Consider the following 18,857-nt stretch of genomic DNA (forward strand, 5'->3'; position numbering starts at 1 on the left):
TAAGAGTTTAGGAGAAAACGCCAAATGGCAAAGAAAAGGCTTAGAAGACTGACACATGTCTTTAGGAGAGGCAATTATTATGAATGGAGATATTTAAGAATAATAAAAATAACTGATAATATGATATTTTTAAGTTATATGAAATGTGTATTTAGAAATTAGACTCAATTTTGATTTAATGTCTTCATTTCTTAAATTCCTTAAAAAATGAAATTTGGAATATCCACAAAATAACCACTTTCTACTTTTCTTTTAGGGCAGCAAACCCTACCGATCACCCTCCTCATCTCTTTATCTCCGCCTATCACCACCTGATTTCCACCATATATCAAATCCATTCTGATCAAAGATATCCGCATCCCACGATGTCGACACACACTTTTGTACAGATTCTATTAGCCATTTTATTCCCTCCTCTTGGTGTTATTCTCAAGTTTGGCATCAAGGTACGTATGCGGTATGTCCCTGCAGTCTCATCTTTCTTACATAATAACGCCATGCCTAATTAATAACTTCCGAGCTCGACATCAATTAGGATAATGTGTGATCTGATTGTGAGTATCTTGCACTTATGATCAACGATATACATAAAATGACATGACATAGGCATACATGTGTTCCTTGACTTCCATAACTTCACTTCGGTTAAAATATATGATTGTTCGAAGATTACACATGTACATCCAGTTATTCTATTTGTTTCTCGTGTAAACATCACACATGCATCAGTGACATATATGACAGAGATCAATTGTTTCTTTTATTTATATACCAAGTGCAGGTGGAATTCTGGATATGCTTGCTTCTAACCTTTTTTGGGTGGATCCCTGGAATTATTTATGCTGTCTATGTAATCGTCAAGTGACTCAACCACAACTGCTGTACATTTGGTAAAATATCATTATCTTTGTTATTAATTGCTTTGATTATTACTCAAAATGAAATAGGAGAAGATAGCAATGGGTTAATAATACTAATCGTGGAGTCACTTATTGCCTCATTGAATGGAATATCTCAAAATCAATTTACTAATGCTATCCTTGTGACTTGTGAGTGATGTCAATATCGTGTAGAAGATATACAGGTTTGGCCAAAAGTGTTGGGGAAAATGTAAGATCCTAAATTTTGTACTAAACGGGTTATAAATTATGCCCTATTACCGTATTTTGTACCCCTCATATGGAATAAACATTGTTCGGTTGGAGTAAAAACCCGAATATACAAGTATTTGTCGTGTTGGTCTATTGCTTTAATTTTATATATCTTATTATGAAATGTATCACCGTTCTGTGCATGTGATAATGGAAAAAGGTGACAAGTCTTTTAGAAACATATGAAATTGACAACTTTCGCAAGAGGTTGCATGGTTGTGCATGGAAAGAATGATATTTCTTGGAATATAAATATGCCCTAAACCTTTTGACACTTTATGAAATGTTGTTCAAATCATTATAAGGTCATTTTGCAAGAAATCACAACCTCTAAGTTACGCAGTGTGAAGTTGTACGTGATATGCACGTCATATTGGGCGTCCCAATGTAATGTCTGATGTAAGGCTACCCATAGCGGGAAGGTGGAAGACGCGTGGAGGCTCACATGTCAGCCCCCAAGACGCGTGAACACCACCCCCAACTCCGGTGGGTTGGGTTTTGCATCTTCACACAGACAAGAGAGGACGAGCAATGTGATAGGTTATTCCATATTTGACCGTTGCATTGCTGACCGTTTATAGAAAAAAATTAATTAGTTAATAATTACTTACCACACCTTCTCTATATACATCAACCTTTTTTTTCATTTCAAACACATAACACATTTTCAACACAAACATATATATTCACGAAAAAAAATATTCTTTCCTTATGGATCCAAACCAAAATACTCACGCATCCTGAACACTCCAAACACTCCAAATGATCCGTTAGCGAATATTGGCTACATGCAATTGTTATCATCTCTCATTCAACAATAACCTCTATTTACCAATCTTTCATACCACTCACACTACTACCAACAACAACAACCACCACAATTCGTTCAACGCCAATTTCAAGCCTTTCAATAATAACCTTCTCCGTATTTTCAGCCCCAAACTTCCCAACGTCAACATACTTCACAACCATCTCAGGTTCCATTATCTCAATCTCAACCCGTAAACCTCGACAATAACGATAATGACAAACGGGTTGAAGAAACACAACCAAGTCGTAGAAGGCAAAAAAAATCAAAAGATCCAAGGAAAAAGAAAAATACGCAATGAACCGAGGAGGAGGAAACTTTAGCTAAAACTTAGATTTTCATATCACAATTCGGGGATGTCGGCAACGCGCAATCGGATCAAAGCTTTTGGAATTGTGTTTTAGACCATTTCCACGCGTTATTAGGAAGGCAAACGAGTCAGACATACAACGCATTCAATGCTAAATGGCATGACCTTCAAGCGGCTTACACCAAAATTAACGACATATTTGATAATCTTAAAAATATGCATCGAGACAACAAAGATTTCAACATTTTATCAACCACGTTGTACCAATACAAATTTACCAACAATGGTAAACCGTTTGTCGCAATAGTCCAAAATGGGTCATTTATTAGGAAACGGCATATTCAGGATCCACCACTGGTTCCAACAAAAGGTCGAGAATGTCCAAGTCGGACATTGGTGTTAACATCGACCTCAATGATGAGTTTGACGCCACCAAGGGGGAGGGTCCGCTGGACGTCCAACTTCGTCGACCAGGGAACAGAGCGAGAAAGGGACGTCTTCTAGCGGAAAATCAACCAATCAGGACGTACTAACAGAGAAATTTGACAAAACTCTAAATTTTTTAGAAAAAAAATTGAGTCAACGGAGGAACAACGTCGGTGACAATTGGCACTCACCGATCTTCAAATTATAAACACGGTGCCGCAACCGAATCTCGACCCGAAAAATTTAAGGGCGTTTTGAAAATTCAACGAGAATTTCTCAACAAATATCGCAACTAGATTGTATGTTATTTTTTTTTTAGAATTTAGTTTTCATTTTCTATGTGTTTTATGTTTTTTTAGTAATTTAGGTTTAACTTTCTATGTTTTTTTTTAATTAATGTAATGTGGTTTCAATTATTATAAAATATTTTATTATGTTTTTATTTAATCTAATCATAAAAAAAATTAAAAAAAAAAAAGATAATTGTGAGTGGTGACCATTTACTATGTATAGTGGGTTGGTAGTGAAGCTGACATGGTGCAGAGGTGAAACCACTTTTTCGGTAGGTTGGTGGTGACCACTCCCCACAGCCTAAGAGAGAATGCGACGTAGAGGTCCTCCCAATGAAGAGACATGCAGCGTTAGATGTGACTTTGACTACTGTGTGGTACTCCATGCTACCCTCTAGGCTCTAACCGTCTTTTCACATGTTGACTTGTGTTGACCAACGAGGTTAAATCTCCACACTCTTCTTACTAATCAACTTGGTTCTTACATAGAAGCTGTGTGGAATTGTATGTAGGTGTTAAGGGTTCTGAAAAGGGGATTTTGATGTTTGTGGATGCCTTGATCAATTTCCTAAAGGATTGTTGAATAATGTGCAAAAAAAAATAAAGAATAAATTGTATTTTGATCATGAACATATGTGTTCACATACTAAAAAGCATTATAGAGGAAAATATAGAGTAAATTACGCGAATGGTCCCTGTGGTTTAGTGTAAATTACACGCTTGGTCCCTAACTTATTTTTCTAACTCGGACTGTCCTCAACTTTTAATTATGTAACCCGCCTAGTCCCTATTCTCACATTCCGTCAATTGTTTCCGTTAGACACCCCACGTGCCTTGCACGTTGGGGGTATAAAAGTCTTTTCACATTTCCAACGATCTTCAAATACTAATTTTTCATCAGGATCGAACCTAATTTAGAGTTTCTTTCAATCCTCCATCGTTTGAAGCGGTTACACCTAAGGATGTTCAAATCAAGGATGGTTCAATGCGATTGTGGGCGTGCTGCTGTAATTCGGACTTCAACTACTAACAATAATCCAGGAAGACCCTTTTACGCATGTCCAATTAAGGTATGTTGTAGTTGAGAATTTTGTAATCGTAACCCTAGATGGGGATATCACTGTATGCGATTATAGGTATTGTAACCGTGGCTTTTGAAATTGACAGGAACCACGTAAAGGATTTATTGCTTGGGTAGATGATGATGAAAAGGATCATGGTGACAGATTGACAATCTCCTGGCTTGTGAGGTTGAACAAGAAGCTGAAAAATGAAAATCTTTTCTTGAAAATATGTTTATTTATTAGTTGGGTATTGTTCTTGGTGATACTTGTTTACAAGTTGTAAGGTGGGGATGATTTGTTATTGTAATGGTAAAGTCTTCTGTAATGGTTAGGTTGTAGCAATGTATGTGATGGTATCATTATCTGTAATGGTTAGGTTGTAGCAGTGAATGTGAAGGTATCCTTTTCTGTAATGGTTAAGTTGTGTATGTATTGTAATGCAGATGGTTAAGATTTTTAAGATCAATGAAAATGGTGTTTATGTATTGGTTAGGTTATCTATGTATTGTAATGCAAATGTACTGTAATGGTTGTAGCAGTGTTGTATTGATTATGTTTTAAAGTGATGTATAAGCAGCATATTGACCATTAATTAGTACCAAACTATAACAGGGCAATGAGGGTGACATCATAAGAAGAATATAACAATCTAATTTAGTACCAAACTATTATGGAAAATATAAATGTAAAAATCAATATAAACCAAATTATTATCTACCCAATGGTGTATCATAAGAAGAAAACATTCCATTAATTAGTACCAAACTATTACAGGGCAATGAGGGTGACAAACTAGTTCATCCAAAAGTGCCAACATATTGGCTAAAACAAGTATCAAAATACTGCCCCTATTACAAACTATTCATAAATAATGTACCAAAATATTAGCCCTATTACAAGCAGTAACATAACACAATCCATTCATATTTAAAGTAACAAAAGACTAGCCCTATTACAAACCATCAAGTGGTTGCCTTCCCTTTCCCTTTTCCTTTGACTTGTGATTGTCCACCACCCCCACCAACAATTGGTCTTTGCCCTTTGCAGGTTCTTGCATTGTGACCAACATTGTTACACTTCGTACATGTTACTGATCTATGGGCCCTCGATGCTGTGTTTCCTCTAACAAAGTCCTCCTTTTCCACAATTGATATTGTTCTCTTCTTCTTTGGTCTTCCTATGGGAACACGATGTTTTGGAGGCAACAGAGTTGTTGGTATAGCTGACTTCTCCCACATGGACCTTCCATTGATTGGACTAACCTTAAAAGAATACATCTCTTTCCAGGTTGATAACCAGTAACATGGATGCACAAATGATTCTGGGATTCCCACATCTTTGTCATTCCTCCCCATGTCCCAAATAGCAGCCACACCATGTTTGCACGGAATTCCTGTTAATTCCCACCTTTTGCACGTGCAACTTTGTTGACCTACATCCACAATACACTGATCTTGCCATGGTCCAGCAACTTGATATTTTCCAGCACCACAAAATGTTGCAACATACTGTTCTGCCTTACTCTTTATCTTATCCAATATTGTTGTAGCTGTAGGAGTCAAAGGACCTACAACTTTCTGAATTTCCTTGTCAACTTTGACTATCTTCTTCATAATGTACTCTCTGATGAACTCAATGCAGTTAATAATTGGTGCATCACGACCATCTTCTATCTTGCTGTTGAATGCTTCACACAGGTTATTAGTTAGAGCATCACAATGTGCTCTCCCTGAACATAAACAACTTCTATGTCAGTATTCAATTTACCTTCTTTTAAAATTATTAAGTAGAGATCGAAAGTCATTATACCAGTAAAGTGGGAGCGAGCCCAACTTTGAGGAGGTATTTGTTTCAGCCACTCATAAGCATCATTGTTAAGCTTCTTTAGTTTTTCCATTGCTTGATGAAAGTGTTGTACATTAGAGGTCGTGGCACATTCCCAAAGAAGATCCTTGAACACCTTTCCCCTCCAGTTCTTTTTCATGTTGTCGTGTATGTGACGAAGACAATAGCGATGCTCTGCACATGGAAATAGTGTTGCAATCGCAGGCAACAAACCCTAGCAATAGTAACATGTTTGTATGTTAGTATAACTGCATCAATAGTATAAAACTATAAAACCTAGTTTGGATAGGTTCCAATACCTTTTGTCTGTCACTCATAAACGTGAAATTGGAATTTGTTCCCAAACCTAAGTCATCACCCAAATTACTTAAAAACCAAGTCCAAGAATTCAATGTTTCTGATTCAACCACAGCATAGGCTAAAGGATATATCCCATTATTACCATCCAATGCCTTTGATAAGAAACATAAATTACCAGAAAACATTGGTCAATTAACACTACTTAAAATAAAGAACATACAATACAAGAAGAAATAAGAAGATCTTACCACAGCAGACAAAACTTGGCCTGGATATGGACCTTTCACGAAGGCTCCATCAAGTCCAAGAAAGTCCCTTCTTCCCGCTGCAAAACCTCGCTTCAAAGCTCCAATGCAAACATAGATACGCCTGAATGTTCTTGTCTCAACAGTTGGATTCGCTTCACTTTCAACATCAATTTTAACCGTAGTATCTGGGTTACGTGCTTGTACCTCTAAAACATAGTCCCTTAACAGCCTGTATTGGCTGGCATAATCTCCTTGAACATGCTTTAAAGCTTGCTGCTTTGCCCTAAAAGTTTTCATATGCGAAATGTCCATCTGGTACTCACGTTGGAGTTGCTCTCGTAAAGCCCTAATAGGAATCTTTGGGTTTGTCTCAATAACTTGTACTATATGCTCTGAAAGGAACTTATAGTCACACGCTTTGACTTTCCTTGTTTGTAGACATCGATGCTCCTTCGTGTATGTCTTAACCATCCAATCTATGTCACGCTTCCACTTACTACAATATATAACCCATGGGCATTTCTCTTCTTCATTAGTAGCAAGATTTGGTATAGTGCCCTTACACACAAACCTAACCCTATTCTTATCATTTTTCTCTAATTGTATTTCCCTTCTTGTCCTTATGGAATGTAGTTTCACTTGTGTCTTAAAGTCCTTAGATGAACTGAAAGTTTGAAAAATGTAGAAGGGCTCACTAACCAAAGCTGCATCATTTTCATAAGCCCTCTGTATGGCCCTAATAGTTTTCCTTCGCTTACCATCATTTGCCTCATCTGATGAAGACCCAGACAACAAAACCTCTGTGTTGATCACTTCTAAGTCACCTTGTTGTGTATCTTCAGGTACATTACTTTCAGAAGAACCTCCAACCCATTCTACATCCTTGTCAATGTTCATATGGAAATCTTTCATATCCACATCAACATCATGTATGAGATTGTCCTCATCAATAAAAAAATCACTATCTTCACTCTCACTATCATCATCAAACTCATCATTTCCACTGCCATTGTTGTGTCCACTACCATCATAATCATCCTCATTCTCTACATTCATTTCAAATTCAATATGGTCGACCAAAGATGGTTCTTTGTCCAAATGACTATCATTCTCAACTTCTGTTAGGTCTGGAACACTCTCATGCTCAATTGGAGAGTCATTCCACTCCAAAAACAACTGTTTGGAGCAAGCTGGTGGCTCTTTAATTTCAACAATTTTAACCTTACTAGGGTTGGGGGACATAGAATAAGTATGTAAATTTGTTTTCCCATGCTCAATATATACATCTATTAGCTTATGGTTAGCAACATACGTACCCAGATGATGAACATCCTGATCTGAACCCAAAGCAAATAACCCAAAATCCAAATCGCCAAATGGTCTCAGGAAATGATAATAGAGTAGTGTTTCGTCTGAATCAATATGCCCAAGTTCCTCCATAATCTCGTCAATGTCGTGAATGGAAAAGGTGTCAATGTCTAGTAAATCAACATAATTTTGCTTGCCTTTGATGTACTTTCTTCCAGGGAACTTTGTAAACTGTCCACCATGGTGTAATCGGACAGAGAATATCGTCGGATGTCCGGCTGTATATTCACGGAAAGATTGGTTAGTCACATTTTTCTTTTTAAGTTACTAACTGATTGAGGGAGTAAACACTTACCATATCTACGAGCAACGTCAATCTCGTCCATGGTAGCACGTATCCTCCAAGGCGCCATCGTCGTTTTCAAATGTAGGGTTCTTTCGATCAAGGGTTTTCAAGGGTTTTCAAAGGGTTTTCAAAGGTTTTGTCTGTGAAGCTTGTGTCCGATCACGTTGATCAACGATACGTCCTTTTTTTTCTTGGCGCTATAACATTGGATATGTGAAAAGACTTTTATACCCCCAACGTGCAAGGCACGTGGGGTGTCTAACGGAAACAATTGACGGAATGTGAGAATAGGGACTAGGCGGGTTACATAATTAAAAGTTGAGGACAGTCCGAGTTAGAAAAATAAGTTAGGGACCAAGCGTGTAATTTACACTAAACCACAGGGACCATTCGCGTAATTTACTCGAAAATATAATAATATTTATAGTGTCAAATTTATTCCAGCTTAAATAAATATGTAAATAAAAGTTATTTATAATTAACCGGTTAAACGCAGGATAAAAGAGTGATTAACAACGGGCTGGCTACCAGACAATAATTATTAGTGGGTTTGGCTACTAAGGTTGTGAGATATAAACACCTTGCATTTATCTTCACTCCACCATCGCATAATAGGGGTGTTGTTCTCTACCCTAACGACATGAATAGGCGACAAACAATAGAGAATTGGGAAAATGAATTATAAGGGTAAGAATGTTTTAAAAACCTTCAAAAAATATCATCAAAGTTTTGCATGTTTAAAAAAGACCATTCAACTAAAACCTTTGTATACAAAACACCAACTAAACGAAGTAAGTTATCCCCTATTGATAACCGGCAGGTGTAAGTTAAGGCCTTACATTTTTACCTGTTAAAAAAAATTTAAGGAAAAAAATGTGACATGGAAGTAAACGTGGAGTAAGTGTCTCCAGGTGGAATAAGGGTTTTGTAAATTGGCTTTCATGACGGGAGGGAGTGAAGAAGACGTCTGTAAGGTTCGATAGATCAAGTTTCCTCGCCATTTTGTGAAATCGATTCCTTGCTAAAGCCAACTGTTATGTTCTTCTCTGTTCTTGAAATCGATTTCTATCCTCTCCGTTTTCAGTCCAGCAACCACCTAATCTCTCCCTAAGGTTTAGGAAATGGAAGCTGCTTAGTTGAAATTGACTTGTTTTCTTCCTTCGTTTGAAGATCTGAGATAGAAACCACCTAATCGATTGTGGTGTCTTCTCTATTTATAAGTTCGACACTCAGGTCAACATGTAGTCTGGTAGTCAAATTTGCTAGTACACTTCGAGGGTGTTTGGTCACTTTTCACACGAAAAAGTCTTTTTAGAAAAAACTTTTGAGGAGGAAAAAGGAAAAAAGACAAAAGTTGTCAAAAGTCATGTATTCATGACTTTTTAAAAGCCTCATTTTTCTTATTTTCAAAAAGTTAGTTTAAAAGATCTTTTCCAATTACCAAACAACTTTTTAAACTTTTGACTTTTTGGAAAAAGCCAAAAGTCTATTTTAAAAGGAAAGCCAAACACCCTCTTCATTGAAACCATTGGGTGACAGAGTGTTGGTAAAAATCAAGGTTGTAGAGCAGAAAAGTGCAGGTGGTATATTACTCCCATACACTGCATAAACTAAGCCTCAAGGTGGTAAGGTTGTTGAAGTTGGAGAAGGTAGGACAATTGACCACAAGCATAACTCAACTTATCTGTAACTACACATGAAGTGAAAATAGAAGCTCCATTCATTTTTGTATGAAGGCTGTAATGGTTGATTCAAGATAATGGAAATGAAACATTAAAACTGTGTTCAAATATTCAATTTTGGAGTTATGATTAATTTAAATTTAATTACTACAAGTTACTTAATAATGTTAGAAGGAAATATAAGTACCACTATATCATTATCTACATTAAATAAACATTAATTTTTATAATGTTATGCTTTAGGACCATTTTACCCCTGTATACAGTTATTTTTATTTAAATTGACTGATTTTAACAGTTTAACAGTCAATTAAGGTGCACAAAGACGAATCTACTCTTGCGTTAGGCTAATCATACATACATCTTTTTATGACCAATTTGCCCCTATATACAATATGTTATAATATGTAAATTGATAAGAAGTTACCGAATGCAATTTTTTTTTGTTCATATTTAAGTTTCTGAATAAAATGGGCCAGTGTATGCAGTTTTTATGTTCAAATTGAAAGCAAAGTTTTTTTTTTTAGTTAAAGTTAACAGATTTTAACAGTAAAAAAACACATGTTTTTTTTTTATCATTAAAAGTTTGTGACTAAAATACCCCTATGACCAATATGCCCCTGCACTCAAATATACCACAATGTAATAAAATGGTACAATATGTAATTTGTGACCAAAATGCCCATGTGTTGGGCTAACACAAGTTGTTCTTTTAATTTAAAAAATGTGTATGGTGTGAGAAAAGTGGTTGCATGTTTTAAATTCATCATTTATATTTTAATGTAGCTTGATCTTTAGATTCTATCACACTACTACCTGGAATTCAAATTCACCCTTGGTATGAGATTGCTTATTCTCAAAAGTTCAGGTTTTCACTGTGTCACTCAAACCATAATACCCCCTCTATATACTTGAAAGATTAACGTTTTTAAAAGCTTAAATGACGGTATACCCTTCATGCTTTTTAATCTGATAGTATTGACAATTCTACACTTGGTGCTTTTTAACCTGGTAGTATTGGCAATTTTGATGAAATCATAGTTTTATGCTTTTCAAGGTTAAATTTTTCCAACATTGTTGCTATACCCTTGACAAAAATGACAGTTCATATAAGGCAAAAATGATAGTTTTGTCCCTTGATAAACACGACGATTCTACCCTTCATAGTTTCGTGCCTTGGACTTTAATTGTGAGCGGAATCAGTCATTCCATTCCAGTTGCACACCAAGGAAAAGGTCGTACCTTTCTTACATAAAGATTGGTTCCAAACTACAAGTTTCCAAAATAAATACTTATACCCATTCCATTTCAAAAATATTACTTTATTACATCATATTAAGATTAACACATAAGTAAATATCCAAGCCCCTGTTGACAGTTCACAGACAGTTTATGGATCATTTTGCCCATTTTGTTATTATTCAAAAAATACATAGCTATTTTCGGGCATGCCCCTCCATTATTATGGCTTGATGATAGTTAATGGACCATTTTACCCCTACTGTTACATGATCAATATAACTAAAGATTTATACTTTTGCATCCCTTTATACCATTATACTATCAAAGCTCTAAAGTCTAATCTACCATCTAATATGGTCTCACTATCATCTTTTGGAGTGTTGCGATTTTTTTTCCAAACACCAATTCAGAAATTAAACCTAAAAGAACATATTAACAGAAATTGAAGAACAAGAGAAGAGAAAGTAATGATGCAAAGTGTTTAATTGTTGTAATGTTAAACTGGAAGTTCTCTGAATGAGGTCGAATACAAATTAAGGAGTCGCAATCGTCTTTTACCAAGAGTCGCTAAATTCATTCCAAAGCAGAAAATGGCGACTAATATGCAATTTATAATCGATCAGTATAAAATAAAATTGATTTGGAACATCGAATTTGTAGCGACTAGAACAATTGGAATTACAATTGAAAACGCTTTGAGAATCGAAATGACTCGCGACCTAGGTAACTATGCACAGGACCCAAGAAGAAGACGATGTAAGAGAAGACAAGTAGGATAAGAAGAAATAAGTCATTCCCTTTCTTTTCTTTGTAGCCCTAAATGCCTAAATGTCATGTCATCCCCACTTCACCATGTCATTACTCTTAGACCAACTCAACAAATTTTTAATCCAAGTCATTAATTAACCCACAAAAACCGGTTACATTTCGTGGGATTTAAACAAAAGGTAATTTTCATTGGTGTTTTTTATACAAATACTTTAATTCGATGGTATTTTTTTTTAACAGGAAAAACTTCAATGGTCTTTTTTTTTTAACGTTTTTGAAACTTTCTTACCCTTATAAGTCATTTTCCCTAGAGAATTCCCGTGTGACACCATGTGACCTCAGCCACACCCCTACACGCTAACATCCCATCATACCAGTGAAGACGGTGTGAATGTTGTGGAGACTTGTCCAACTTAACATTGCATCGTTTGTATGGTGTATATATAGAGTAGGCTAAATTAGTTGGAATAAAAGACTTAAAATCTGACCAACTTATTATTTAATAGAGAATTCATTGTAAGTCATATAAGAAGCTAATACTGGAAAAAAATCTAATATCTGTAGACACAGAGTATTTTGGGAATTTGCTTCATATTCTTACAATAGTATTACACAAAATATATACAGGAGAAAAGAAACAATATAAGGAAACTAAATAAATACCCTAGAATAGGAGATCCTAATTGATATCCTAAATCCCAGAATGAACACAAGAAGATATTAGATTCTATAATATCTCCCTCAATATTCCTTGTTATAGGCACACCACCTCTTTCTCTCTCCTTTATGTTTGTCGAACTAAAGCAAGAATAAAAAAAGATCAACTTGATCGGTAGGAATAACAATTGTTTATGCGGATATCTATAGAGGTAACATGTTCTTGGAAACTATTCTCTAACACCAAAGAATACCAACATTTAAGGTGGCTTAACCCCCTGGTTATTTGTAATTTTTTTATTATGTTATAATCAAATCACAGACCTCAACTACTATGGCCGGTTTAAATTTATTGTATTAGATAAGTGTTATTTTGTTTTCATATTATATTTTATTATAATTGTAAAATCTACAAAACAAGAAAAATATAAATGACATAAAGCCTAGTGGCGTATAAACCGAAGAACAAAATGGATTGGTAGCTTTATTGACCTAAGATGTCAGGTCCCACAAATAGAATCAAACAAGAGGCCTAAGATAACAATCCTAAAAGAGAACACCTACATCATGTGAGGTCCACCAAGAAAGAGCCTATGGTCGGACGGTATGGGCTCGGCGAGGAGCTCGATAACTTCGGTGCACACTGGGCTGTCACACCCCCGAACCAAGACGGCGGAAATGTCTGAGGGTGGATGATGTCATTGTATAGTACCATAACAACTGAATATGAATGAAACATAGAATTACAAGTTACATGAATTGAAAATACACACTTACATAGTTTACATATTGTACTTGTTCGTTAGTTACACAAAAGTGACACAAAGTAAAGTTTTATAAGGTCGCACCACTTGATCTCAAAGCAGAGCTGATTACCTGTTACTTGATCCCTAAGAATACAAGTCGTTTTGAAAAGAATCAACTAAAAAGTTGGTGAGTTCATAAGCATTTTTGTATAAAATGGTTTTGCAATTGTTTAGAATAGTTCTCGTAGTACTTTCAGAAAATCCGATATTTTATTATGTAAATAGCTTGTAAGTCTCGTTCTAAAACCGTGAATATATGCATGCACGTCCTTTGTTTTCTTTTAATTATATTTATAAAGATTGTGTTTCTAGAAAATCCAATATTTTCATTAGTATGAACTGAAATCGAAGGTTCCATTGTATCTTTTCCTTGTAAGTAATAATGTATAACCAGTATTTTCTTAAAGGTGAACTGTGGTTTTAAACCATAAGACCACGATGGAAGTGAATATCATACAAAAAATAGTTTATAGTTTTAGAAAACCTTTGTTTTTCTTTTGTTTGCAATTGTAAGGAGTGTGTTCCCAAAAAATCTCATATTTTCTGATGCATGAAAAACTGTAGTCTTAAACCCTAAGACCAGAAGTGCAAGTGATTGTATACTGAAAAGTGTCGTGTAGTTTTATACTTTAATAAATCTGGTGCAGTGTAAGCTCTCCATAAACCGTGATATTTTGTTAATCCCTATGTAAGTCCTCATAACCATGCTAATATGACTGATATGCTTGAACATGACGTTCTTCAATCTTCGGAGCCGGGGGGGGGGGGGGGGGGGGGTTGTCACCCTAGACACGCCGGTCTAACTGTAGCAAACAGCTGAGGTGTGGGGATGTCAATCCCGTATAGATCTATACACAACGGTCTCCCTCTCCCTCCAGGAGACTTTGGTTATAACGTAGGACTGACGATGTACGCTAGGTAAGTACGGTGAAGGAAAGTCTCACAAGAGCCTTAACAGATTTACGCGAACTTTGACTCCCCTTTATTGAATGGTGTGAATGACATTACAAGTCTAAATTTATGACTGAAGTTTTATGGCACACATTTTATAGCTTTATGACATACGGCTTATTACTTTTACTTTTAAAAGCTTTAGGATGGACAGATTATGATACGCAAATTTTTTTGTCGCAAAGTTCTGTTTTGTATACCGTTTTGGTTAAGTTATTTATAACACTTTTTATAAATAATCACTAATGGACTTGTCTAATTGTAATATATGTTGTGAAAATAGCATAGTCCTCAAAGTTTTAAACCGTTAAAATGGTGACAACATATAACAACTATTTTACTAGTAAAAATTATTTTTAGTAAAATAATCAAGTTTTGTAACACAAACATTTTACTTTTGTTGTGACTCTAGCAAGTCACGATTTTTACCAAAATACATATAATAACCTTGAAATTTTGTGTAGCAAATATGTAGTCAAACATGTACACCATAGTTTTATGTAGCTAAAATGTCACACCCCAAAACTAGAATGGCAGAAACGTTCTGGGGCGGAGGACGTCATGCATAGTATCATAATAATGAACTATAGCAAATCAAGCAACAACATCCATTGCATTAACAGTAATAATTAATACATGTGCTCTTGTAAACTTTAAATGACACCAAAAATCAATGGATAATAAAATAATAAGACGAGTCTTGAATAAGCTCCATCTTCGCAAAACCTGGCCATTTATACTTGTCTACTGGTGACCTAAGGATACAAGTTATTTTGAAAGAGTTAATCAGCATTTAAGCTGGTGAGTTCATAAGAATTTAGTGTCAAATGTTTGTATTAGCTTGATGAAAATGTTTGTAAGTGTTTGAATGAAAATTGTTTGTATAACTCCTAGAAAATCCTATATTTTCTACAAAAATGGAAAGTAGTCTTCTACAAAGACCCGATTGTTTTGTGTGTTTGCTCATTCGTAAAAATGTATGTTTCCCAAGTTTATGACTATCTTTTACTAGAAAAAATAGTTTGCATTTCCTTTTATGTGACAATATCACTAAATTAATGTAATGCGAAAATGAAAGTGTGCAGTAATATTGTATAAAATAACTATTAACGCACTAACTACCTAAATAACCAATTAGTTAAATTAAGGTAAGATGTGATAAGGTTGTAACCATACTGATTGACTGTTGTAAAACACGAAGACCTTCTGGCGCCGAACTGAATATGTGACATTTGTCACCCATAGACTGATAGGTCCCACTGTAGCTAGCAGCGAGGTGTGGGATTGTCAGTCCCATATAGATCTATACACACAATGCCCTCTCTCCCTCCAGGAGACACTGGTTACAAAATGTGACACAGCAAGTATATTGTTGCGTCATGAAGTAGTATCTCACATTATTGTTATCTTCATCTAATTGTGACACATATGTTCCTTTTATAAATGTGTATGTCCCTTCTTTATTTGTATATGTTCCTTTTGTAAATGTATATGTTCCTTTTGTAAATGTATAGGTTCCTTTTGTAAATGTATATGTTGCTTTTTGTAGATGTATATGTTCCTTTCTGTTCTTGTAATTGTATATGTATAGTATTCTTCTTGTACTTGTATATGTATGTGTTCCTCTAAACTATACCTATTATAGTTTACTAGTATTGTTGTTTTGTAACTGACTTGAGGAAAAGACTCAATTACTCAACTTGTAAAATTGAGTTAATTATAACTTTAAAGGCAAGATTTAATATTCCTATAGGTATTTAGCATGTATAATTATGAGTTAATCGACAGTTGGACTAGTGTATCCTACCCTAAGCCCACAACCAAACAAGGAACATGAGTCAAGTTTATTAATAATAGTCCTAAGTCAGTTAGAGCATATTTATACTTAAATATCTATATAAATATGATTTTGGAAGTAAAGAGTTTTATAATAAATTTTAAAATGGTTTTGAAATGAAGTTTAATAGTGTTTGAAAGCAGTAAAGTTCTCATGTTTACAAGAATTCAATGTATGACTGAACACAATTCAATTGTGTTTCAACTTGTGTCCCCCCTCCCCCCTAAAAGCATTTTAAAAGCAAGTAAAAGGTTGATTATATGGGTATGAATTCACCTGAAGTGAGTGGTTCGATTGAGAGATTGTTTTAGGATGTAAGGTATGCCAAGTAGAATCCCGAGCACAAACAGGTCCTAATAAACATATAATAACACACACACACACACCCATATATATATATATATATATATATGTACTATTAGTGTATAATATAACTAATCATGTATGGAAAACACCCCTTAGGAACTAGAAATCACTCACAATGGAGTGTATCAATCACATATGATTGATGGGAGAGGGTTTACGGCCACACATAAGAGTGTTTACGGCCCTGGGTTTGTTTACGGCCGCAAATGCTTGATCTTATGAGGGTTTTCGGTCCTAACTTGCATCTAAGAAGTGTTCATGGTCTCATCTGGTAACCCAAGAAGGGTTTTCGGCCAAAATTTGAACTTTTGAAGGGTTTACGGCCGTAAACTCTTGAAGGCTATGCACAATATGGTTGTTTCTATGTTGTAAATCTAGTGATTTTAATAGATAACAAGATCATTAGAGGAAAACATACGATTTGAAGGTTTCTGGGGGTTTACGGCCACCAAGAACAAGTGTGTGTTCTTGGTGTTCTTGGTGACCAATCCCTGTCAGTTAAAGCCTTGGATTAGTGATTCGGTTGGGGACTCAGTGAGTTGGTCAGGATGGAACTCAGAGATCGTTGGACTCTGCGAGTCTTGGGGCGACTCGGCGAGTTAAGTGTATTATGAGAGTTTTCTGGATAAGGGAACTCGGCGAGTCGACGGGGTGACTCGGCCAGTAGAGTCAACCGGGAAGGTTGACTATGACTTTAACTTTGACTTTGACTTTGACCAAGAGTTGACCAGTTTGACTTCCAAGGGTACTTTGGTAATATTGGTATTTATGAAATTGGTTCTTTGGTAGTGTTTGCGGTGAAGATCGTGTCGGTGGTAGGAGCAGCTTGGTATTATCTTTTTAGTTGGCAACTGCAGGTGAGTTATCCTCACTATACTAAGGTGTCTAAGGCACCAAGGCCGGCCCATTGGATTTGATATCCTAGTAGTTATTGATATGTTGAGTTGAGTTAGTAATGTATGCCTGTTGATATGCTAGTCGGGTAGATCTGTAGGACTGCCTGTGATACTGATTGATTACTTGTATGTGCATTTATCTGTTACATGTCGACATGTTATGTTGGATGGGTTGAGGTTGTACTGCTCCGTGCGGTAGCCAACAAACCATAGAGTATTCCAGATATGAGCTGAGGGCCCGATAGGCATTCCAGACTCATACTAAGGACTCAAGAGTATTCCAGATATGAGCTGAGGGCCCGGTAGGCATTCCAGACTCATACTGAGGGCTCGATGGCATTCCAGATACGAGCTGAGGGCCCGGTAGGCATTCCAGACTCGTACTGAGGGCCCAGGGGTAGTCCAGCTTGTAAAGCTATGAACCCAGTGCATGTTGTTTTGTTTTGATTGATATGATATGTTAAAGTTGATATTGCTATGTGGACTGTATGTGTATCGGTATTTTGGGGGTAACTCACTAAGCTTTCGGGCTTACAGTTTCAGTTTATTGTTTCAGGTGCATCAGAGGATCGTGGCAGGGCAAAGGCGTGATAGTACAGCTCCTCACTTTTTATGACTATGTTTCTGGGATACTCTGATATTCTACATATAGAAAACAAGTTTGTAATAACTAATGGTTTTTGGGTTGTTTAAAAAGTTTTAAATTGGCTTGAATTTTTGGGTGTTACATTTAACTTGAATATGAAAGATATTAACTCAAAATGAAGGAAATACTTACCACTTTGAAGAACAATGGAAGTGTTCTTGATGATAGTTGAGAGAGAATTCGATTTCCAGCTTTGAAGATGTGAGGAATGAGGAAAAATGAAGGAATTTGATATTTAAGGGAAGGGGTTCACGGCCAGCTTGGAGTTTACGGCCGTAAGCCCGAGTTTGCGACCGTGAACTCCTTTTAATGGAGTGTCCAGCACGATTTCAACTCGACAAACTTAAGTCAACACATCCCTAAACACACACCTTGAATGCACTAGGCTTAGAACACTCGAACAGACCCTTATCAATTCTAAAAGATAGCAGAAACGAGTCTGACTTTTGATTGAATTGGTTGACACTACAAGATAGAAATTTTAGATTGTCACATCATCCCCCCTGTTAAAGGGAATTTCGTCCCGAAATTAGAGTTTAAGCATATATAGACAATCAGAGGAATAGATGAGCATATTTTAGTTTCATTTGATCCTCCCGCTCCCAAGTGAATTCAGGTCCCCGCTTGGCATTCCAGCGACCCTTCACTATTGGGATACGGCTCTGCTTCGTTTTCTTGACTTCATGATCCATGATTTCTATTGGTTCTTCTACGAGGTTGAGGCTCTCATTGATCTTGATTTCATCGAGGAGGATTATAAGAGTCTCATTAGAAAGACACTTTTTCAAGTTTGAAATGTGGAAGGTAGGATGTATGTTACTAAGTTCTTGGGTTAGTTTGAGTTTGTAAGCTATACGACCGATTCTAGCGAGAATCTCGAAAGGCCCTGTGTATCTTGGATTTAGCTTTC

The 18,857-nt window shown here is 36.0% G+C and overlaps 1 protein-coding gene across 1 annotated transcript; it reads left to right on the top strand.

Annotated features, from left to right (window-relative positions):
- Positions 1 to 365: 365 nt before the first annotated feature.
- On the top strand, positions 366 to 865 carry LOC111909869 (hydrophobic protein RCI2B-like). Its single transcript, XM_023905637.1, has 2 exons — positions 366 to 446; positions 782 to 865. Exons 1-2 carry the CDS (start codon positions 366 to 368, stop codon positions 863 to 865), a joined length of 165 nt encoding a protein of 54 aa, XP_023761405.1.
- Positions 866 to 18,857: the final 17,992 nt, after the last annotated feature.

This window comes from Lactuca sativa, chromosome 3 (assembly GCF_002870075.4).
Source record: "Lactuca sativa cultivar Salinas chromosome 3, Lsat_Salinas_v11, whole genome shotgun sequence".
NCBI classification, from domain to species: domain Eukaryota; kingdom Viridiplantae; phylum Streptophyta; class Magnoliopsida; order Asterales; family Asteraceae; genus Lactuca; species Lactuca sativa.